Genomic DNA, 24,891 nt, shown 5'->3' on the forward strand with positions numbered 1-24,891 from the left:
TATTTTGGATGCTGTTTTAAATGTAATTGTGGTTTTAATTTCCTTTTTTGACTTTTCATTGCTAGTGGATAGAAATACAAATGGTTTTTCTGTGTTGATCTTGTACCCTGCACTTTGTTTATTATTTATTAGCTCTAGTGATTGCTGTGCATGGATTCTTTGGATTTTCTATTAAGGCAAACCTTATTTTATTGTACTTCATTTTATTGTGCTTTGCAGATACAGGTTTTTTGGGTTTTTTTGGTTTTTTTTTTTACATATTGAATGTTTATGGCAACCCTACATTGAGCGAGTCTATTGGTGCCATTTTTTTCTAACAGCATTTGCTCACTTCGTGTCTCTGTGTTATATTTTGGTAATTGTCGCAATATTTCAAATGTTTTATTATTATATTTTTTATGGTAATCTGTGATCAGTGATTGCAACTCAATGAAAGCTCAGATAATGGTTAGCATTTTTTAACAAGAAAGTATTTTTTAATTAAGTCATGTACTTTTTTGTAGACCTAATGCTATTGCACACTTAGTAGACTACAGTATAGTATAAACATAACTTTTTTTAAGTTTATTTATTTTGAGAGAGAAAGCACAAGTGGGGGAGGAGCAGAGACAAGGAAAGAGAGAGAAACAGCAGGGGAGGGGCAGAGAGAGAGGGGAAGAGAGAGAATCCCAAGCAGGCTCTACACTGTCAGCACAGAGCCTGATTTGGGGCTCGAACCCACAAACCATGAGATCATGACCTGAGCCGAAACCAAGAGTTGGACACTTAACTGACTGAGCCACCCAGGCATCCCTAAACATAACTTTTATATGCACTGGGAAACCAGAAAATTAATTTGACTTGCTTTATTGTGATATTTACTTTATTGCAAACTGACCTTCAATATCTCTAATATATGCCTATATAAGATCATGTCATCTGAGAATAGGGATAGTTTTACTTCCTCCTTTCCAAAATGGTGTTTGTTTATTTTTCTTGCCTATTGCTCTAGCTAAAACTTCTAAATGGTGTTGAATAGTAGTGGTGAAAGCCAGCATCCTTGTGTTGTTCCTGGTCTTAGAAAGCTTTTAGTCTTTCACCACTGAATGTGATGTTAGCTATGGGTTTTTTCTAGCTACTCGTTATGTTGAGTAAGTTCCTTCCTATTCCTAGTTTCTGAGTATTTTTATCATAAAGAGTGTTGAGTTTTGTCAAATGTTTTTTCCTTATCAATTGAGATGATCATGTATTTTTTTCCCCTTTGTTTTATTGATATGTATTACACTGATTGATTTTCTTATGTTGAAACGTCTTGCATTCTTGGGATGAATCACACATAGCCGGTATATAATCCTTTCAGTATGTTTTTGGACTCAGTTTGCTAGAATTTCGTTGAGGATTTTTGCATCTACATAAGAGATACTGGTTTGTACTAGTCTTGTAGTGTCTTTGCCTGGCTTTGGTATCAGGATGATGTTGACCTCATGTAATTAATTAGGAACTGTTCTTACTTTTATTTTTTGGAGTGTCAACAAGACAGTGTTAACTCTTCTTTAAAGGTTTGATAGAGGGGCGCCTGGGTGGCGCAGTCGGTTAAGCGTCCGACTTCAGCCAGGTCACGATCTCGCGGTCCGGGAGTTCGAGCCCCGCGTCGGGCTCTGGGCTGATGGCTCAGAGCCTGGAGCCTGTTTCCGATTCTGTGTCTCCCTCTCTCTCTGCCCCTCCCCCGTTCATGCTCTGTCTCTCTCTGTCCCCAAAATAAATAAATGTTGAATAAATAAATAAATAAATAAATAAATAAATAAATAAAGGTTTGATAGAAGAGCACCTGGGTAGCCCGGTTGGTTGAGCATCCCACTTCTGCTCAGGCCATGATCTTGAAGTTCGTGGGTTCCGGCCTTGAGTGAGCTGACAGCTCAGAGCCTGGCACCTGCTTCAGATTCTGTGTCTCTCCCTCTCTCTGCCCCTCCTCCACTTGTGTACACACACATGCGCACGTTCTCACTCTCTCAAAAATAGATAAACATTAAAAAATGTTTAAAGAGGGGCGCCTGGGTGGCGCAGTCGGTTAAGCGTCCGACTTCAGCCAGGTCACGACCTCGCAGTCCGGGAGTTCGAGCCCCGCGTCGGGCTCTGGGCTGATGGCTCAGAGCCTGGAGCCTGTTTCCGATTCTGTGTCTCCCTCTCTCTCTGCCCCTCCCCCGTTCATGCTCTGTCTCTCTCTGTCCCAAAAATAAATAAACGTTGAAAAAAAATTAAAAAAAAAATGTTTAAAGATTTGATAGAATTCACCTGTGAATCTACTTTTCTTTACTGGGAGGCTTTTAATTACTGATTCAATATCTTGTTAGGTATGTTGAGATTTCCTAATTCTTGAGTCAGTTTAGGCAATTTGTATGTTTCTAGGAGTTTGTCAACTTCATCTTGGTTTTCTGAATTGTTGGTTTACAGTTGTTCACAATATTCCTTTTCTGGCGTGCCTGGGTGGCTCACTTGGTTGAGCGTCCAACTCTTGACTTCAGCTCAGGTCATGATTTTGAAGTTTGTGAGTTCAAGCCCCACGTTGGTCTCTGCGCTGACAGTGCAAGCCTGCTTGGGATTCTGTCTTTCTCTCTATCTGCCCCTCCCTCCCAAAAAGTAAATAAATAAACTTATAAAAATAAAAACAAAAAAAACCCCACCAGAATCTCCATTTCTTTTAAGCCCAAAAATATTTTCTACTTTACTATGATTAAGCTGTTCATTAACACTTTTCCAAGTGACTTCTTGCCTTGGGCATTGTGCCTTGAACAAATGGCTTTGACTTTAAGCTCCTAGAAGCCAAGCATCACATCCTATGCATCTTTGTATCCCTAGCTCGTAGTAAGTTTTTGTTGGACTGAGAACACATTAAAATATCTGGAGGCCAACTGCCAAATAAGCATAAGCATAGAACATTTGTTTTTATCTGCGTTAGGTATATATGCAGATTTTTAGAGAGTGATGTAAAAGGAGGATGCTGCTTTTTTGACAAAATTTAGTGTGACAGAAAACACAATTTGTTAACCTGTTTCTTATTTACAACTTTATAGACCATGGAAGATCTTTGGAATGTTATGGTAATAACACCTCATTTATTATTTTTTTTAATAGGTCAGCAGATACATAGAGAATGTTCTAAAACCTCACCAGGAGATGAAATTGAGAAAACTGGAAGAGCGCTTTTATCAGATGACGGGTGAAACTTGGAAATTAAGCAATGGTCATAAACTTGGGGTTAGAAAATAGTCTCACTTTATATTTTGAATTCTGCTACTACATACATACATGCAATATATGTATATGACATATAATGTATAAGTCCATATAATGTACAAGCATATTACATATTTGGGTTTTTTAAATTTCGAATGATGTTAAACTGGTCTGGTTTTTAGGAATCTTTATTGCTAATGATTGTACATAGAGCATATTTGTGTGTTGAAGGCTTAAGTGCTTTTGGTGCCCAAAGAGCATATAACCTAGATGTTTGAGAAGCTCTAACATAAAGTTGTCTTTGAGAAAACTGTTGACCAATCACCATATTTTATATGAGGAAATTCAGATCTTTCCTTAAGATCTCCAAGGTATGACAAGCTCACATTATACTCATTATGTTTCGCTCTGTTTCTATAAAGCCAAATTAACCTTTGACTCTTTTTTCCTTTGGCATTGAGTATGAACTTTTGTCATTTGCTAATGGTAGTTTTCAGCTCAAAGTTTTTTTACAGAGGAAAAACGATATTCATAAAGGAATTAAGTTTTAGGGGTGGCTGCCTGGCTCAGTTGGTAGACCATGCAACTCTTAATCTCAGGGCCACGAGTTCAAGCTCCCCCATGTTGGACCTGGAGCCTACCTAAAAAAAAAAAAAAATTAAGTTTGAGAGTAACTAGTCAGAGATTTTATGTGTAAGATCATTTCTGTCCCAAAGACTTTTTGGGTTTTTTTGCTTTCTATTTATATTGCATCTTTTACTATCCTATAAATAAAGTGATCCAGTAAAGGTTAACAGGATTCTTACTGTGAAGCTAGACTCCGTTGTTATCCATTTCATAATGGTAAATATGCATCAAGGGTGGGTAATGAAATTAATGCGAAAGATGTGCAGCATGAAATGTGCCTGCTCTGTGGAGTGATGTCACTTCGGAGATGAGTTTGTCTTCTGTTCAGAAGCCTGACTTTAGCTGGCCACACCTTTTTCTCAAATGGTCACAAAGTGAATTAGTCATTCTGCCCCTTGCTTTCAGGCTATGTCTTCATGACACTAGTAGCATATATTTTAACCTAATTAGTGGGGACAACAAGAAGTCAGGGACCAAGCAGACCACTGGCATTGTTATGACTTAAGGCTCTTAGGACTATCAAGAATGTGAGAATCAGGGGGCACCTGGGTGGTTCAGTCAGTTAAGCCGACTTCGGCTCAAGTCATGATCTCACAGTTTGTGAGTTTGAGCCCCGCATCTGGCTCTCTGGGCCTTTGTTCCCCTCTCTCTGCCCCTTCCCCACTGGTTTTCTCTCTATCTCTCTCAATAATAAATAAACTTAAAAAAAAAAATGTGAGAATCAGAATGTTAATTGCTGAGAGAAAGTGTAGGTGGCAGCTGATGGAGCCTGGTACTTTGCAGTCAGCCTGTTTGGCCAGTTAACTATTGAGCATCTAGATCTCTTGGCTCCCATTGCCCCTCCCCTTCCACCAGGTTTTCTTAGGATAAAGGAATAAAACAGCCCACCAAAATGGTGGCCATTTTAGTCTGATAAAGAGAACTTTTACAAATCAGTGGATGTAGAAAAGGGTATTTTTGAACTAGTAAGTATGTATCTGAGAATTTGACATTTAAGTTAATTATCTTGCTGAGGAAAAAGTTTTAATGGATAATATTAATAAAAAGTAATATGGTTTCTGGAATAAATTCCTTTGCTTTCTAAAGTGATTAATTCAAAAGGAAGATCAGAGTTTGAATCTGAGAACTAAAATATATGTAACAGGATACTTCGGCCATGTTCAACTGTGGAAGTATTTCATGGTTACATACACAGACATGTTTTTACATACCTATTCTCTTTTCACAGCTTTTTAAAGCATAATCCCTTGCACTGTCTTGCATCCTTTAATGAAAGGAGAAAAGGATATCATTCAGGTTTTCTTATTTCTTCCACCCTACTAAAAACTGTGGGGATCAATTAAAATGGAAAGATGCCTCTCAGCCTTGTGTCTATCAGGGGGAGCCCCAGGGCTGGGTAAGAGTAGTTTCTACAGGATGTTAAGCTCTATGTTTTCTTCTCCAAGGAAATAATGCTTTAAATTTCTGGACCTAATATTGACTAAGTTCTTTTTTTTTTTTTTTTTTTTAAGTAGACTCCACACCCAACGAGAGGCTTGAACTCACGACTCTGAGATTAAGAGTTGCATGCTCTGCCAATAGAGCCAGCCAGTATTTTTTACTAAATTTTTTTTAATTAAAAAAAATTATTTTTATGTTTTTATTTTATTTTTGAGAGAGAGAGACAGAGTGTGAGTTGGGGAGGGGCAGAGAGAGGGAGACACAGAATCCAAAACAGGCTCCAGGCTCTGAGCTGTCAGCGCAGAGCCTGACATGGGGCTCGAACTCACAGACTGCGAGATTGTGACCTGAGCCGAAGGGACACCCAACCGACTGAGCCACCCAGGCACCCCTGAGTTGAGTTTTGTTTTGTTTTGTTTTTTTTAACTGAAATGTCATTTTTTTACTGAAATGCCGTCAGGGTAAAAGAAAGAGCCACTGTGAATTGAATAAAGTTTATACGAGAGACTATTTAGAAATTGTCTGTTGTTTTTGACCAGGGTGATGAAGAGTTGGTGCTTGAAAATGGGAGTCAGACATCTTTTGAAACATCAAACAGCAGAGAAGCAGCAAAGAGACGGAACTTGCCTAAGCCTCTAACCAAAATTTCACCATCTGCTGAACAGCCCACGCAGAAGGAGGTTCATTACTGAATGCCTACTCATGTAATTGTATCAGTGTGCAGTAGGAATATGGTTCTCTGGCCGAGGTGGTATACTGAGTGAAGATTAGGACTGGCTTTTAATCCAGATGGTGTCTTCCCACTACCTTATAAAGGGATCAGCTTCATTAAAAACCACTTTGCTATTTGATGCTAATATTAATGTTCTGAACCACACTTAGAAGGAAGCTATGAAGATAAATGACAGATTTACAAAATACTCCGTTCTTTTGAGGAAGTACTTTTATTATGTAGAAATGAAAAACGTTTACTAAGGGAAATATTCCTACAGGTAACTAAGACATGATTAACCCATATTTAGTGAGAGGCTAATATTATTATTTTTTTATTAAAAAAATTTTTTTTAAGATTTTATTTTTCAGCAATCTCTGCACCCAACATGGGGCTTGAACCCATAACCCCTAGATCAAGAGTTGCATGCTCTACCAATTGAGCCACCCAAGCCCCCGAGTGGCTAATATTATTAACGTGGGTAATATTTTTCTCAGTAGCCCTTCCAGGGAATGGGTTAGCAACCATTCATTTTGGAACAGTGCTGAGGTCCATTATTACTTCTGTTCTTTCAAATTTTTAATCCTTAAGTTGACCGTCACTTGGATCTGGCAAAGGTTGGAAATAAATCTCTTTGCCCTGACTCTTAAGGGATGCTGGGAGGCCATATGTTCCCTGAACATAGTTTCTAATGTGTTGCCTCTTGATCTGAGGTTTCTTAGCCCCATAATGGGGCCTGAGGGTGGCAGTCAAGTCATTGAACTATTTCTAGCATTTCAAAAAGATCTCATGGACTAATTAAAACTTCAGGAGTCCTAGCTTTTTGTTAATAACATGAATCGTCTCATGTTGTTGGTAAATTTTGGTTGACTGTCAGGCTTTTGATACCAAAGGAAAGTAAATGGTTTATTTGATAAAATGCAGTTAATGTTGGCTAGATACAATGCTAGAAAACATGAGTCTGTGGTATTAAAAAACAAAAAGCGTCCCTGAAGGTGAAATTGTTGGTAACCCTGTTAAACGAGAGAAAATGGTCTGAACACCTGGTTTTGTAATAAACAGAAATAAGGAGGGGCGCCTGGGTGGCGCAGTCGGTTAAGCGTCCGACTTCAGCCAGGTCACGATCTCGCGGTCCGGGAGTTCGAGCCCCGCGTCAGGCTCTGGGCTGATGGCTCGGAGCCTGGAGCCTGTTTCCGATTCTGTGTCTCCCTCTCTCTCTGCCCCTCCCCCGTTCATGCTCTGTCTCTCACTGTCCCAAAAATAAATAAAAAACGTTGAAAAAAAAATTAAAAAAAATAAAATAAACAGAAATAAGGAAACATCAGTAAATCATGAAGACAACCAAAGTGAATGTTTCTTATCCAGTCCCCTAGAAGTGCCAGTGAAGAAAGATACACATTTAAAATGTGTATACGTATGAACCTAAATAACTTTGGGGTCTGTTGAACTTAATATTTATCCTCTGTGTCTTTAAATAGTATATTTTTATGTAGTGTCTTGGAATATCATAAAAATGAGATTCTTAAATATGCATAGATTGGTAGCTATCATCCCACATCCTGTTATTATCATGTATTTAGCACAGAATGGCTTACCAAAAATGTTTAATTGAGCCCTTTCATATTGTACATTTTTATAAATGTATATTAAAAGATTTCATTGGGGTGCCTGGGTGGCAGAGTCTGTTAAGCGTCAGACTCTTGTCTCAGCTCAGGTCATGATCTCACAGTTTGAGTTCAATCCCCACATAGGGCTCTGTGCTTATGGTGTAGAGCCCGCTTGGGATTCTGTCTCTCTTTCTCTGCCCTTGCCCCGCCTGTGTGTGTGCTCGCTCTTTCTCCGTCTCTCTCAAAATAAATAAATAATTAAAGAAATTTTAAAAAATAAATAAAAGATTCCATTAGGCTTAGATGTGTCTAAACTCTATATTAAAAGGAACTCTTCTCACTGAGATTTTTTTTTTTTCTTCAAAATGTTTACACTCTTCTTAGTAATACTTAATTTTCTTTAGGTTCTTGATCTACCTGAAGAACCTCCTGAAACAGCTGACGAAGTAAGCTCATTTTTTTCTTTGGAAATTAAATATATTTTGTTTTCTTTAACATCAAGTGAGTATGTCTTATCTCAGTTTGGGTTTAGAAAAAGAAGAGAGTACGCATGTTTATGTGATAGCCCTGTAATTAGGTCTGTTTTGAACGTGGTGTAATAGCAAACCTCTCAGCCTGTGTCCAGTTTTGGAGCCTGCCATCCACCGAGTGGGTCTTTAGAGCCCCCACACCTCATCAGGCAGAGATATGATACATGGGCTTTTCCAAAACTTTAGGTCAGCAAAGGAGTTACTTGTTTTTTTCTAGATTTTTTGTTTGTTTATTTATTTATTTTGAGAGAGACAGAGAGCAAGCAGGAAAGGGACAGAGAGAGATGGAGTAGAGGTTCTGAAGAGGGCTCTGTACTGACCACACTGAGCCTGACGTGGGGCTTAAACCCACGAACTGTGAGATCATGACCTGAGCCAAATGCAGACACTTAACTGACTGAGCCACCCAGGAGCCCAGGGGTTACTTTTTACTAAAAAATCAGGGACGCCTGGGTGGCTCAGTTTAGGGACCAACTCTTGATTTTGACTCAAGTCACAGTCCCAGGGTTGGATTGTGGGACTGAGCCCCTTGCAGGTTCCCTGCTGAGCCTGGAGCCTGCTTGAGATTCCCTTTCTCCCTCTACCCCTCCCCTGCTTCTGCGCGAGCACACTCTCTCTCAAAGATAGGCAGATGACTTCAAATTGTAGTTTTCCCCTTAACAAAGAGAAAATGAAGCATGCAGCTGCTGTGTAGATGTTTGAATTGAAGGATGGTTTGCTGTTTTGGGGGGCAGGGTTCAATTGAACCTCCACACTGCACTGAGCTTCCATCTGCCCAGCTGCTGTGCCGCATTCTGTGCTGCCTTTCTGTGGTTGCCCAGCAGAATTTCAGACAGGTCTCTAATGTAGTGGGAGCATGTGTCTTTAAAGCCATGAAGTCCTTTAGGCAAAGGAAAGCCCTGATGGTTTTCTATTTCTTAGAGCTTGGCAACTATTATACTCCTTGAAAACCAGTCGTGAGTCTGCCACTGGGAGGGTCTTAATTTTATCAACACACTTGCAACATTGCAATGGAATACTTTGGCTGTCTGAGGAAAATCCAGAAGTCATGCAAAAATAGAGAAAATGAAACATGCAACTCAGATACTGATCCTGGAGGAGAAACACAATTAAAAAAAAAGAGAGAGAGAGAGAGAGAAAAAAACTTCTCATTTCTTTCTGTTATACCCAAAAAATTCATGTCTGTGATATGTCTGTCCTGACACACACCCTTCTACATTCTCACACCCATTTATAATACAGACGTAATTAGATATAGCTCAGGTTTGACTGGGAGCACCTTTTTTACTCTGGTTTTAAAACACATGACACTAGGGGTGTCTGGGTGGCTCAGTCAGTTGAATGTCTGACTTCGGCTCAGGTCATGATCTTAGAGTTCGTGAGTTGAACGAGCCCCACGTTGGGCTCTGTGCTGACAGCTCAGAGCCTGGAGCCTGTTTCGGATTCTGTGTCTCTTGCTCTCTGCCCCTCCCCCACTCATGCTCTGCCTCTCAAAAATAAACCAATGTTAAAAAAAAAAAAAAGTGTCAACTTTCCAAACAAACTCCCATCTTCTTTCTGTCTGCAACTATTTTCATTATTGTAAACTACCTTTCATTTTAAGGAGTCCCTGGGAATTAAATTTTGTTTATTGCTGCTACTTTTTCTTTTTAAGATTTTTTTTTTTTTTTTAAAGTAATCTCTACACCCAACTTGGGGCTTGAACTCACCACTCGGAGATTAAGATTCACACACTCCACTGACTGAGCCAGCCAGGTGCCCCTGCTGCCACTTTTAATTTAGCTTTCATTTAACAATCTGTGTTTGACATTGTGATTTACTTTCCAATTTGGATTGTGTCCCATGTCTTTTACCCATTCATATGTCAATCCTCTATGCTGTCAGTAATATTAGGAGAAACAGCACAACCAATTTTCATAGTAATTGTAATAACAAAACAGTTGCTAGATTTTCAAACAATGATAGTTAATTTCTCCTGAGTATCTAAACAAATGGAAAATATTAACTTATATATATTATATATATATAATTTTTATTTTGAGAGAGAGGGACAGAGAGAGAAAAAAGAGAATCCCAAGCAAGCACTGTCAAACTGGAGCCTGATATGTGGCTGTGAGACCCTGACCTGAACTAAAAAAGATGCTTAAAAAGAAACAAAAAAAAAAAAAGTTAGATGCTTAACCTACTGAACCAGCCAGGTGCCCCTTTAATTCAGTATATTTGAAACCCTAGTTTCTCATAAAGAATTTGGCTTTAATTCTGCTTTCAGATCATTAGCCTTTGAACAAAACCTCACTGCAAAAGTTAAATTTTGTCATTTCTAAAAATAAGCAAAATTGACTTTAAATCTGTGATTCAGCTGTTTTGTGATTTTTGTGTGTGTTATTATAAAACTATTCATTAGTAGAAGTACAACAGAGCTCAGCATTGCACTGATTTGGATATGAATCAAATACCTTATCTACTTGAATGGAAATATTTTCTAACATGGCTTTCCTGAAGGGGGTAGGTGCTGCTGTAAAACCATTTCTATATCTTACGATGCCTACATAACTCCCAGGACAGTTATGATAATGTTAGCCATAAGAAAGGGTTTCCTGGAGCACCTGGGGTGGCTCAGTCGGTTAAGCATCTGACTTTGGCTTGGGTTATGATCTCGCAGTTCGTGAGTTTGGGCCCTGCATCAGGCTCTCTGTTGTCAGCTTGGAGCCAGTTTCAGATCATCTGTCCTCCTCTCTCTGCACCTTCCCCCACATCTCTCCCAAAATAAACATTAACATCATAATAATAATAATAATAATAAATTTTAAAAATGAAAGGGTTTCCTGACTGATAAATAATGCCCATCAGAATAAATTATTAATTCTTCATCCTTTTTTTTTTTTTTAATGTCTTATAATATTAACTGGTAGTTTGCAAGGTCTTTTTAGCTATTTTACTGTTTTATCAAAGGGGAACTGACGGGGAAACAATACGTAAAGCAGATGGAGCAGGAGCTCCTCCAGGAGAGGAGGTCTCTTAGAGTTTCCAGCATCCAGGACCAGCTCCACGCCTGTCTGTCACTTGCTTGGAGGACTCAGGCATGGCGCACAGCTTATGATGATAGAGTAACTCGGGACACTTGTTTCCTTGCAACCCGGTGTTTTTCTTGTCTGTAGACTCTAAGGTGGACTGGATCTTCTTGGTTTGGTAGATGAATTTTGAAGCCCCTGTGCAACCTTGATATTATCTGGACAGACAGAAGCGTCTAGTCTCTGGTGTCCTTGCCAGAAGGCTGTGTCATTGATCTCAATCAAGAGGAAGATGTTCTCTTCCATTTCAGAAGACATTTTTATGTTTCAGGTGAATTTTATCTGGACCTTCATGTTGATCTACTGCTCTCAGAGCTAAATGCCTATAAAACCCCATACAGCTTTTTAGAATTACAGATGTTTCGTAGGAGTAGTATTTTGGAATTGCAGAGCACACTGGATTGGAATTCTTATTTGAACATTTTTATTCCTCAGGTAGTTGCTGTTGCTCTCCGATGTCCAAGTGGGAGGGTCCTGAAAAGAAGGTTTTTTAAGTCTTGCAGTTCACAGGTGAGGAAATTCATATTTTGAGAAATGTTTTTGTTGAATTTGACAATAGTTTTCTCCCATGCAACCACTCCCTTGTCTGGCGCTCCCTTCAGGTAAGGGTAAAGGGCATTTATACATACTCTGTGTTGTGGAAATTTGGATAATTAAGCATGCTGGATCTTTTTTCAGTTTTTTTTTTTCCCAGTTCTTTTCCTATTTTTTATTTGTTGTTTTTTAATTAATTACATTTTCACAGCTTGGTACATAATGTGCTTTCATATCCTTCAGAAGCAGACAGTATTAACTTTGTTCCCATTATCCCTGATAGATTATTAACTTAAGCCCTATTGCTTAGATGTAATTTTCAGATCATTCTTTAGGGCTTATTTACTTTTATTCCATTGGATTTTTTTTTTCTCTTAAAAACAATGCTGTGTTCATTAGCAATAATTTGGAAAACATAGAAGAGTAGAGAGGAAAAAAGGCTTGATCTATAGTCTAATGCCAAGGTCAGTTGCTAATATTTTGGTGTATTTCTACTTTTAAGTGCATTTAAACATATAATTATGCACTGTATTGAAATATATCTAGTTTTCTATCCTGATTGCATTTAACCTTCTGTGATGAGCATGCTATGAACCATAATGGAAAATACTGATGGATTCAACTGCATAGAAATGTAACATTCTATAAAGAAAAAATTGTAAAGTTAAAGAAATATTTGGAGAAAATATTTTACATCTATGTATGATAGAGTCATTTCTTTCTTGTTTTTAAAATTTTTTTAACATTTATTCATTTTTGAGAGAGAGAGTGTGTGTGTGTGTATGTAGGGGAGGGGCAGAGAGAGACAGAGACACAGAATCTGAAGCAGGTTCCAGGCTCCACGCTGTCAGGACAGGGCCTGACGTGGGGCTCGAATCCATGAACCATGAGATCATGACCCGAGCCAAAGTTGGACACTCAACTGACTAAGCCACCCAGGTACCCCTAGAGTAATTTCTTTATAAAGAGCTAATATACAAATCAAGGAAAAGGTAAACACCTCAGTAGGATGGCAGTTGAAAAAAAAAACAAAACAAAACACTTAGGATTTCCTAAAGAAAAATAAAAGTGACAAATAAAAATAGGGAAAAAATATTTGGCCTTACTTAGAATCAAAGAAGTGTAAATTAAAATGGGACATAATTTTCTGCCTATCAGATTGTCAAAGATTAAAAAGAAGAGTAACGTAGGCACCTGGGTGTCTCAGTTGGTTAAGGGGGCAACTCTTGATCTCACGCCTCTTGAGTTTGAGCCCCACATCAGTCTCTGTGCTGACAGCATGGAGCCTGCTTTGGATCCTGTCTCCTTCTCTCTGCCTCTCTCCCACTTGCACTTTCCCAAAAAGTAAATAAGTGTTAAAAAAAAGAAAAAGAGTAAGTCAGTTGTGGCTAGTGTGTGGAGAAAATGGTGATTCTCATTAACTGTTCCTATGACTATAAATTTATAAATTGGGACACTGTTCCTATGAGATAATTTACCCGTATAACCTTTAAAATAGATCTTTTGTTTCATTAATTTCATTTATGAGAATTTATTCTATAGAAATAAGATAAATGATCAAAGGTATAATGTGGGAATTGGTTGAATTAAGGTCTATCCAAATATTGGAAAATTAGGAAGCTTTATGACTTAGATGTACATTTGTTACATGGAATATCAGTAGGTTCTTGGATGGTGGTTAGCAGGAGAAGTCAGAGATTATCTGTAGTTGATAGTCCAGCTTCCTTCGAGAACATTGTAGTATCTAGGTTTCTTCCTAAAGCAGCAAACTGTCCTTTGGCAGACATTTTTAGGCAATAGTAAGTGGACATTTTGATGGTTACTATGGAAATCCTCATACCAGGAAATGTTTTCAATTTATAGGGGTGGCCCATTGACAATTGGACTATCCTAAGGCAGAGTCCCTAGGGCTTGGATAGGTCTATGGTGACAAAGTTCCTGAGTGATTTTGATGTGGACTATTGGCTTAGGTTTTGATCTAAATAATTTTTTTCCCAAGTGCTAAACTTTTGTTCTCAACTTTTCTATGTTGAATAACCACCCCATTCCTTGTGGGTGGGAGTTTCCTAGTTGTTAAATGCCTCTGCTCTCTATAGATGCCTATCGTCCCTAGGCCTTCTCTGAAACTTCCAAAAGGTACTAAGGGTTATTTGCATCTCACAATTCATGGTATGCTATTTTCCTTTAAATTCTAGAAGGTTTTGTTTTATTACTCCTCAGGGCATGATTTAACAATGAAGGAATTGTAAAATATCATGGTAATCTAGAGGGATACAACTGTGCACAGTATTTGATAACTAAACTTTTTATCTTTTAGGTCTTATTTCACTGGATGATGAAAATCGGGTACCACATATCTCTATACAGCCTTTCTACTTCCTTTCCCAGAAGGCCTCTGGAAGTAGAGGAAGGCTGGTCCCTGCAGGACATTGGAATAACTATGGATACTGTACTCAATGTGGAAGAAAAAGACCAGAGCAACTAATTAAGAAATGAGAATGACCTGTTTTACATAAAATCAGTTATGCCATGATCTTACAGGACATAAAGGTTTCAGGTTAAAATCATGCCATACCTTGATTGAGCTCAAGGCAGTAAACACTTGAATGTTGATATCCTCGGGAATGTATGGACACGAAGGATTAGAAAAGGATTGCTCTCTGCATATAATAGTTTTTGGAATGTGCCGTCATAATGTACCATCTGAAAACTAGATAAAAATGTGTACAGTAAGGCACTCCATGATTTGTATTTTTCCTAGCGGACATCATTCATCACTGTGTTGAAAAACAAAATCATATGACTTTGTTTCCTGCCTCATCAGTCCACCTTGCCATACTGAACATTTCACAATTCAGTCAAACTCTTTAAAATCTATTAGGTAGAAATGTTTGTTCTGCTTTATTTCTAGAAATGAAACTTTAAAGACATTTCAAAGGTCTCTAATGCTTTACAGTTCTTTTTGATATACAATAAAGGGTTAGTACCCAAAATATATAAAGAACTTATAAACTCAACACCCAAAAAACAAATTATCCAATTAAAAATGGGCAGAAGATATGAACAGACATTTCTCCAAAGAAGACATACAGACGGCCAACAGATACATGAAAAGATGCTCAACATTACTCATCATCTCAGGGAAAATGCAAATCGAAACTATAACGAGGTATCACCTCGCTCCTGTCAGAATGGCTAAAATCAATAATACAGGAAACAGGTTTTGGTGAGGATGTGAAGAGAGGGGAACCCTCTTGCACTGTTGGTGGGAATGCAAACTGGTGCAGCCACTGTGGAAAACAGTGTGGAGTTTCTTCATAACATTAAAAATTGAACTCTTATGATCCAGCAATCACACTACTAAGTAGGCGAAGAACACAAGAGTACTAATTCAAAGCAATACATGCCCCTGTATGTTTATAGCAGCATTATTGATGATAGCGAAGATACGGAAGCAGCCCAAGTGTCTATCAGTTGATGAATGGATAAAGAAGATGTGGTATACATAGACAATGGAATATTATTCAGCCATAAGAAGGAATGAAATCTTGCCATTTGCAACAACACGGATGGAGCTAGAGAGTATAATGCTAAGCAAAGTAAGTCAGAGAAAGATACCATATTATTTCACTCATGTAGAATTTAAGAAACAAATAAGCAAAGGGAAAAAGACAAACCAAGAAACAGACTCTTAACTATAGAGGACAAACTGACAGTTGCCAGAGGGGAGGTGAGTGGGAGGATGGGTGAAATACGTGATAGGGATTAAGGAGTGCACTTGTGATGAACACTGGGTGATTAAAATAAAAACAAAAATGTGAAAAGAAGGCTTAAAAAAAATAAAGTTCTTTTTGATAGGTATGTTTTGTTTACTTAATCAGTGTCAAGGTTTATTTCATTTCACCTTACATTAAATTGGAACATTTGGAAGTTCCAGGTGGATCAATATTTTTATAAATAAAACAATGGGAAGTTGCCTGGGTGACTCAGTTGAGCGTCCAACTCCTGATTTCAGCTCAGGTCTTGATCCCAGAGTTGTGGGATGGAGCCCTGTGTCAGACTCCATGCTTGCTTATGATTCTTTCTCTCCCTCCTTCTCGCCAACTCATGTTCTGTCTCTAAAAATAAAATAATAGTAAAACAATGAAAACATGAAAATACAGGTGAGCTTTTTTACACTTTTTTAAGTTTACTTCTTTTGAGAGACACAGTGAGCAGGGGAGGAGCAGTGAGAGAGGAAGAGAGATCCCAAGCAGGCTCTGCATGGCCATTGTAGAGCCTGATGGACTCAAACCCATGAATTGTAAGATCATGACCTGCCAAGACCAAGAGTCAGACACTTAACCAACTGAGACACCCAGGCGCCCCTGGGTGGGTTTTTTTTTTGTTTGTTTTCATATCTGGTCATTTCATTTTCCTGTAATGGTGTATTCATGTACGATAATACCAAGTTCCAGTCTCAAGTGTGGTATAAGAAGCTCCTTGTTCTGGGGAACTTTATTTCAGCTCAGGTCATGATCTCACAGATGCCCGCGTTGGGCTCTGCCCTGGTGGTGCAGAGTCTGCTTGGGATTCTCTCCCTCTCTCTCTGCCTTAACCCCACTCTCTCTCTCAAAACAAATAAATGAACATTTTAAGAAAGTTAATTGACTCCTCTTGTGTTTTGGCCCCTCTTTAGTGCTCCTTCTACCTTTTCTGTAGAATTTATTACCCTGTACTATAGGTATGTTTTTGTTTTCCCAAACAGTTCCTTAAAAGCAAGAATTGTATCTTTTTCTCCCTCCAGAAGTACTTAGTATACAGTATATACTTAATATATGTTTGAAAAAAATAAGTTGTCTCACCTTTAACATTTTTTTTTTTTTTTTTTTTGGTCTCTGGAATATCCCACATTGAAAACAAAATGAAAAGAAGGGGTGCGCTTGGGTGGCTCAGCCAGTTGAGCATCCGACTTCAGCTTAAGTCATGATCTCACAGCTTGTTACTTTGAGCCCTGTGTGGGGCTCTGTGCTGACAGCTCAGAGCCTGAAGCTTGCTTCAGATTCTGTGCCTCCCTCTCTCTCTACTGTTCCCTTGCTTGTTCTCTCTCTCTCACAAATAATAAACATTAAAAAAAAATTTAATGAAAAAAAAAGACTCAAATTGATTGTGAAAGGTTTTCAATTTTTTTTTTAATTAAAAAAAATGTTTATTTTTGAGAGAGAGAGACAACAAACAGGGGAGGTGTGGCAGAGAGAGGGAGACACAGAGTCCAAAGCAGGCTCCAGGCTGTGAGCTGTCAGCACAGAACCCGACACGGGGCTTGAACCTATGAACCACAAGATTATAACCTGAATCTAAGATGGATGCTTAACTGACTGAGCCACCCAGGGACCCTCCCCCCCCCCAATTTTTTAAAATAATTATTTTTGAGAGAGAGTATGAACGGGGAGGGGCAGAGAGAGAAGGAGACAGATCCAAAGCAGGCTCCAGAGCCCAATGTGGAGCTCCAACCAACCCACGAACCGTGAGATCATGGCCTGAGCCGAAGTCGGATGTCCTCAAAGGGTTTCGAAACTTTACAAAGTTATGAAAACAAAATAACCCATAATACCCAGAAATAAGTGTGACTAAACTTGTATACTAAAAGTATGTCCTATTGGACTTTCTATGCTTATGTACAATTGATTAAAAAAGCAAAAAAGGGACCCCACATTTTTAGACCCCTTGAAAAACTGATATCGTGAAAGCTAACAAGAAACTGTGCTACTTAGGAACTGTGGTAGCCAGCTCCGCGGTGGGTAAATTTTTATGTGGCAAGGGAGAACTAGTACAAGAAACATTCAGGATATTTTCCCTAACAGGTTGAAATGGCCTTAGGGTGAATGCCTTTTGCTGTTCTGGGGAGATTCTTTGGCTTCTGTAGCTGGCAATATGTCTTAGGGCTCCTTTCAAAGAGTCCGTAAGTTTCCACTATTCTTTGAAATAGACTCAAGTGCAGATAGAAATACAATAGAAAATGAACAAACACTTCCGTATTTACCTGTTCTGATCGCAGACTTTCATAGACTCTATTTTCAGTTGTCCATCATCATCCATTTCCAAGGATACAGACTACAGAAAATATTATCGTTAAAAAACAATCTTTGTGTCGGGATGAGCACTGGGTGTTGTATGGAAACCAATTTGACAATAAATTTCATATTTAAAAAAAACCAATCTTTGTTCTCTTTTAAAAAGCCAAATTTTAGGGGCGCCTGGGTGGCGCAGTCGGTTAAGCGTCCGACTTCAGCCAGGTCATGATCTCGCGATCCGGGAGTTCGAGCCCTGCGTCGGGCTCTGGGCTGATGGCTCAGAGCCTGGAGCCTGTTTCCGATTCTGTGTCTCCCTCTCTCTCTGCCCCTCCCCCGTTCATGCTCTGTCTCTCTCTGTCCCAAAAATAAATAAACGTTGAAAAAAAAAATTAAAAAAAAAAAAGCCAAATTTTAGTAATTAGCAAATGGCCTTTAAAATTTGCGGCATAAAGTTTCCTCCTGTGTCCCCAATTTCTAACACAAACATCATTGGGGCTATTTCTTTGCATAGCAATATATTTTTCTTTAAGCAAAGAAAAAACACTCTTAGTTGTACTGCTAAAGCGCTAATGATAGATGGTTGTTTCCTTGGTTACAAAACTAATTTCTTCCCCTGGATGGAGAGAAAGGACACAAACCTTAAATCTTTAGATTCTTGGTTAATAATACTATTTTTTATACTATAGTCCCTTTGAAATGAGTTGGAAAAATTAGAAACATAATTAAGGAATTATTTTTAGGTATGATGATGGCATTGTGGTTAGGTGAGAAAGAAAAGAATCTTTATCTCTAAAGATATATGCTGCAATATCATAGGAATTATGGTAAAAATCTGCTTCAAAATAATGGGGAGAGGACAGTAGGTGGGCATATAGCTGAATAAATATTAAAGCCTAATAAAAGGTACATTAGGGTACCTTATACTCTTCTTTCTAATTCTGTATAATTTCCATGATAAACTGTTTAATGATATCAACAGGCTTAAGATTAAAAAAAAAAAAAGGGCAGGGGCACCTGGGTGACTCAGTCGGTTGAGCGACCGACTTCAGCTCAGGTCATGATCTCATGGTTTGTGAGTTTGAGTCCCACATCGTCGGGCTCTGTGCTGACAGCTCAGAGCCTGGAGCCTGCTTCAGATTCTATGTCTCTCTCTCTCTCTCTCTCTCTCTCTCTCTCTCTCTGCCCCTCCCCCACTGATGCTCTGTCTCTCAAAAAAAAATAAACATTAAAACATTTTTAAAAATTAAAAATAAATAAAGGTGACAGGAGATGGGGGGGGGGACTAGTCTTAATCAGTTAATTGTTCTGCTAGCTGAAACAGATCCTAAAAATAATACATATCCTTCTAAACCGTACATATCCTTCTACTTAGGATAAAGCTGTAAAGAATGTTTTTCTCTAACAAGAAGCAGCTGGATGATGCACAAAACCATAACATTTTTGAGCCTCAGATTGCTGAGGCTGCAAAGGATTCACAGAACCAGAATTCCAAAGGGGGATAATCCACTACAAGGAGAGACAGGAAGAGGTTCGGTAGAATTGTGGGTGCTATACAAACAGATAAGACAAATCCAGCTAAGATTTTAACATTTTTAAAGGCCAAGCGTGGGCCGCTGTATCACTTTGGAATGGGATTGGCTATTTAATTTGTGAGTCTTAGTGCAAAATGAAAATGTGGGAAACCTCGCTGGAAAGTGAAGAATTCCAGATGGTGACAGCGAGCATTAAATCAAGCGTGAGGACCTTCTAGGTGTGGGCTGTATGTGGCCGAACAAGGCATCCGCCTCAAAGCCAGACCTGGCCGGTGGTCTGAGACAGAAAGGGAGTTTCCACTCACCTGAAAGCACTTCACTATCAGCCTTCATTCGCCAGGTGTTTGTGGAGGGGAGAAAGACAGGTGCAGGAGACCAGGAAAGGCCAACCTGGTTGCAAATGAGGAGGTGATTGCTGGCTGTGGAGGAATGAGTTTAAAGCTCCACTAGCTTTCTAGGATCCTTCTCCTCTACAAAGCCTCTTTGTAGAGGACCATAGGCGGAACCATAGGCAGTTCACCAAGTACGAAGACCTCAGGACGCTAGCATAGATCTACTGTTGGCTGGAGAAGCAGTAAAAGGAAGATCCATCTGCCTCTCCGAAGACATAGGTAAAGATTTATTGCTCCCAGGGGAAGAGTAGAAGCAAACATTCTCATTCCTGGGGGAGGGCTGGATACAGATACGAAACAGATGCTGGCTATTGCTGGGGGCGGCGCAGCAAACAGCCACCCTAGACCAACCACAGATACAAGGCGGAGTTTGGTTGCCACAGGTAGGAAGAGCAGGAACCCTGAGAAAACCTCACCTGGGAAGTCAAAGCACAAAGGGCCTGCCTGAGATGGAGGCGGAGTTAGGACAATAGGGCATCTCTCCTGCTCCTGCCATGAACTTGGCACCCGGTCCCAGGCACCAGCAGGCTGCAATCACAACACACAGACCAAGCACGGAGGAAAACCCTCTCTCCGATACAGGTACGCAGGGACAATGGAGAAAATATCTTTCAAAATAGAACATGAAACAAATACTTTATTTTATTTTATTTTTTAAATTTTATTAAAAAAATTTTAATGTTTTATTTATTTTTGTGAGAGAGAGCATGAGTGGGGTAGGGGCAGAGAGTGGGAGGGGACAGAGGCTCCAAAACGGGCTCCATGCTGACAGCAGCAAGCCCAATGAGGGGCTTGAACTCACGAACCCCAAGATCATGATGTGAACCGAAGTCATTTGCTTAACCAACTGAGCCACCCAGGTGCGCTGAAACAAATACTTAAAAAAAAAATTTTTTTTTTACATTTATTTATTTTTGAGAGACAGAGCATGAGCGGGGGAGGGGCAGAGAGAGAAGGAGACACAGAATCCCAAGCGGGCTTCAGGCTCCAAGCAAGCATTCAGCACAGAGCCCGACTCAGGGCTCAAACCCATGAACTGTGAGATCATGACCTGAGAGGAAGTCGGATGCTCAACCAACTGAGCCACCCAGGCGCCCCCAAATACTTTTTAAGATATACAAAAGCTGAAGGAATGCATTACCAGCAGACTTGCCTTACAAGAAATATTCAAGTAAACCTTTCAGAAGAAAAAAAACATTATACGAGATGGAAATATGACATAAAGGAATTAAGTGCATTGGAAATGGTATAGATTGACCTGAGTACATACATAAAAGGTTTTCCTTATTATATAAATCACTTTACATGATAGTCTACTGTTTAAACAAAGTGATAATGTTCTATGGGATTTTAATACTTGTAAAAGAAAGATGTAAGACAACGGTAGCAGAAAGTGTGAGGGGATCAATGGAAGCATACTAGTGAAAGGTTCTGTACGTGAAGTGGTGGGATATCACTTGAAGGCAGACTATAAATTTATTTTTTTTAAGTTATTTACTTTGAGAGTGAGGGAGGGGCAGACAGAGAAGGAGAGAGAGAGAATCCCAAACAAGTTCCATCATGCTGTCAGCACAGAGCCCAATGCAACTCGGGGCTCAAACACATGAACCGTGAGCTCATGAAATGATCTGAGCTGAAATGAACTGAAATCAAGAGTCGGACCCTTAACCAACTGAGCCACCCAGGTGCCCCCAGATTTTATTTTTAATCTCTACACGCAACGTGGGGCTCATACTCAAAACCCCAAGATCAAGAGTTGCATGCTCTACTGATTGAGCCAGCCGGGCACCCCTGGTAAGATGAGTATTTAGACTCTATTTATTTTTTAGTCAGTTTTGATAAGGTCAAGATACTCCAGTAATTTGCTCATTGTTTGTTTTCAATTTATTGGCAAATAGTATTCATAGTACCCTTTTAATTTTTTTATTCCCTTTTGAATCTTCTATTTTGCAAAACTCAGGCTTTTATTTGTGTCTTCCTTTCCTTCATATTTTATTAGTCTTCAAGTATCAGCTTTGGTTTTGTTGATCTTTTCTTTGGAATATTTTATTTCTTTTAATATTTGCTGTAATCTTTTAACTTTATTTTATGGAGTAGTAAACAGTTCATTAATATTAAACTCTTCCTTTATTATAATACAAGCACTTAGTTATAAATTTCCCTTTAAAGACTGGTTTGGTTACATTGCACAAGTTTGTTGTGTTGTTTTTTTTTTTAATGTTTATTTTTGAGAGAGAGAGAGAGAGAGAGAGAGACAGTGTGTGAGCGGGGGAGGGGCAAAGAGAGGAGACACAGAATCTGAAGCAGGCTCCAGGCTCTGAGCCATCAGCACAGAACCCAGTGAGGGGCTCAAACTCATGAACTGCAAGATCATGAACTGAGCCAAAGTCGACTCTTAACTGACTGAGCCACCCAGGTGCCCCTGTTGTTTTTTTAAATGTATACTTATTTACTTTGAGAGAGACAGAGAGAGAGAGAATGAGAATGAGCAAGCATGAGTTGGGGAGGAGCAGAGAGAGAAAAAGGGAGAGAACCCATGCAGGCTCCAAGTTGTCAGCACAGAGTCCAACGTGGGGCTCCATACCATGAACCGTGAGACCATGACCTGAAATCAAGAGTCCAACACTCAACTGACAGAGCCACCCAGCTGCCCCTACATTGCACAGGTTTTATTTTGTTCTGTAAACAGCTTCACTAAGGTATAGTTTATATATAACATTTTCCCATTTCAAGGGTACAAATAAAAGACTTTTGGGAGTGCCTGGCTGGCTCAGTCAGTAGAGCATACAACTCTAGATTTTGGGGGTGCAGGTTCGAGCTACAGGTTGGGTGTGGAAATTAATATATTTAAAAAAAAAGATGGGGTGTCTGGGTGGCTCATTGGTTGAGCGTCCGACTTCGGCTCAGGTCATGATCTCACAGTTCATGAGTTTGAGCCCTGTGTCGGGCTCTGTGCTGACAGCTCCAAGCCTGGAGCCTGCTTCAGATTCTGTGTCTTCCTCTCTCTCTGCCCCTTCCCCGCTCATACTCTGTCTCTCTCTGTCTCTCAAAAATGAATAAACATTAAAAAAATTTTTTTTTAAATTAAAAAAAAAAAAAAAAGATGGAGCGCCTGGGCTGCTCAGTAGGTTGAGCATCCGACTTTGGCTCAGGTTATGATCTCGCGGCCCGTGAGTTCGAGCCCCGCGTCGGGCTCTGTGCTGACAGCTCAGAGCCTGGAGCCTGTTTCAAATTCTGTGTCTCCTTCTCTCTCTGACCCTCCCCCATTCATGCTCTGTCTCTCTCTGTCTCAAAAATAAATAAACGTTAAAAAGAAAAAGAGATTTTTGGGAAAATTTATCAAATGAAACAGCTATGACAATAAATCAGTCTTAGAACATTTTCATTGTTCCAGTAAGATCCCTCATGCCTATTTACAGTTACTTCCCATTTCTACTGGCCACCCCAAGGCAAACACTAATCTACTTCTGTCCCTATAAATGTATCTTTTTCTGCAATTTTCATATAAGTGGAATATATGTAGTTTCTCATGTTTCATTCTTTCACTAGCACATTGTGAAATTCATGTTGTAATACATTTCAGTTTATTCCTTTTTATTTTATGCATTTATTTAATTATTTAAACAAAAAAAATTTTTTAATATTTTTATTTTATTTTTGAGACAGAGACAGAGCTTGAACAGGGGAGGGTCAGAGAGAGAGGGAGACACAGAATCTGAAGCAGGCTCCAGGCTCTGAACTGTTAGCACAGAGCCCCATGTGGGGCTCAAACTTACAAACCTCGATATCATGGCCTGAGCTGAAGTCGGATGCTTAACTGACTGAGCTACCCAGGCACCCCTCATTTATTTATTTTTCTTTTTTTTTTAATTTTTTTTAACGTTTTTATTTATTTTTGAGACACAGAGAGACAGAGCATGAACGGGGGAGGGGCAGAGAGAGAGGGAGACACAGAATCGGAAACAGGCTCCAGGCTCTGAGCCATCAGCCCAGAGCCCGACGCGGGGCTCGAACTCACGGACCGCGAGATTGTGACCCCAGCCGAAGTCAGACGCTCAACCGACTGAGCCACCCAGGCGCCCCATTATTTTTCAATGTTTATTTATTTTTGAGAGACAGAGACAGAGTACGAGAGGGGGAGGAGGGGCAGAGAGAGAGAGAGGGAAACAGAATCGCAAGCAAGCTCCAGGCTCCGAGCTGTCAGCACAGAATCTGAAGCGGGGCTCGAACCCAGGAACCACAAGATCATGACCTGAGCTGAAGTCGAAGGCTTAATTGACTGAGCCACCCAGCTGCCCCCCCCTTTTTTTCCTTTTTATTAATAGTACTTTACTGTTGTATGAATATAACATTTCTGTCTATCCATTCAGCAGTTGATGGACATTTAGATTGTTTCCAGTTTTGGGCTATTATAGTTGATGTTGCTATAAATATTTGCATACTTATCTTTGTGTCAACATGTATTGTAGTTTCTCTTGGGTAGATATGTACGAGTAAAATTGCTAGGCACAAGGTAATTTTATGCTTAAGAAACTGCCAAGTTTCCCAAAGGGGCTATACCTTCTTACATTTTTTGATAGCAGTGTAAGAGCCCTCCAGTTTCTCTATGTTCTCACCAACATCAGTTATTGATGTGTTATATTAGTTCCAGGTGTACGATATAGTGATTCAACAGTTCCGTATACTACTGGGTGCTCATCAAGATAAGTGTACTCTTAATCCCCTTCACCTATTTCACCCACCGCCTCCCCTCCAGCAACCACTAGTTTGTTGACTGTATTTAAGAGTCTGTTTTTTTGTTTCTTTTTTCATTCATTTATTTCTTAAATTTCACATATGAGTGAAATCATATGGTATTTCCTTTCTCTGACCCACGTATTTTACTTAGCATTATACCCTCTGATCCATCCATATTGTTTCAAATGGCAAGATTTCATTATTTTTTATGGCCAAGTAATATTCCATTGTATTATACACCACATCTTCATCTATTCATCTAAGTGCATCCATGGGCACTTGGGTTGCTACCATACCCTGGCTATTTTAAATAATGCTGCAATAAACATAGGGGTGCACATATCTTCTTAAATTCGTGTTTTTTAAATTTTTTTAAAACGTTTATTTATTTTTGAGACAGAGAGAGACAGAGCATGAACGGGGGAGGGGCAGAGAGAGAGGGA

At 39.4% G+C, this 24,891-nt stretch overlaps 1 protein-coding gene across 2 annotated transcripts in view; it reads left to right on the plus strand.

The window, feature by feature from the left end:
* Positions 1-15,270, plus strand: part of UBXN8 (UBX domain protein 8) — a 28,920-nt gene extending 13,650 nt beyond the window's left edge. For both annotated transcript variants that reach the window (XM_047855541.1, XM_047855542.1), the window contains 5 exons: positions 3,112-3,234; positions 5,820-5,960; positions 8,004-8,045; positions 11,636-11,710; positions 14,052-15,270. In XM_047855541.1, the coding sequence (XP_047711497.1) occupies positions 3,112-3,234; positions 5,820-5,960; positions 8,004-8,045; positions 11,636-11,710; positions 14,052-14,219 (549 nt within the window). In that variant the 3' untranslated portion in view covers positions 14,220-15,270. The remainder of the gene's footprint in view (positions 1-3,111; positions 3,235-5,819; positions 5,961-8,003; positions 8,046-11,635; positions 11,711-14,051) is intronic.
* The last annotated feature ends 9,621 nt before the right edge of the window (positions 15,271-24,891 follow it).

Source organism: Prionailurus viverrinus, chromosome B1, assembly GCF_022837055.1.
Source record: "Prionailurus viverrinus isolate Anna chromosome B1, UM_Priviv_1.0, whole genome shotgun sequence".
Lineage (NCBI taxonomy): Eukaryota > Metazoa > Chordata > Mammalia > Carnivora > Felidae > Prionailurus > Prionailurus viverrinus.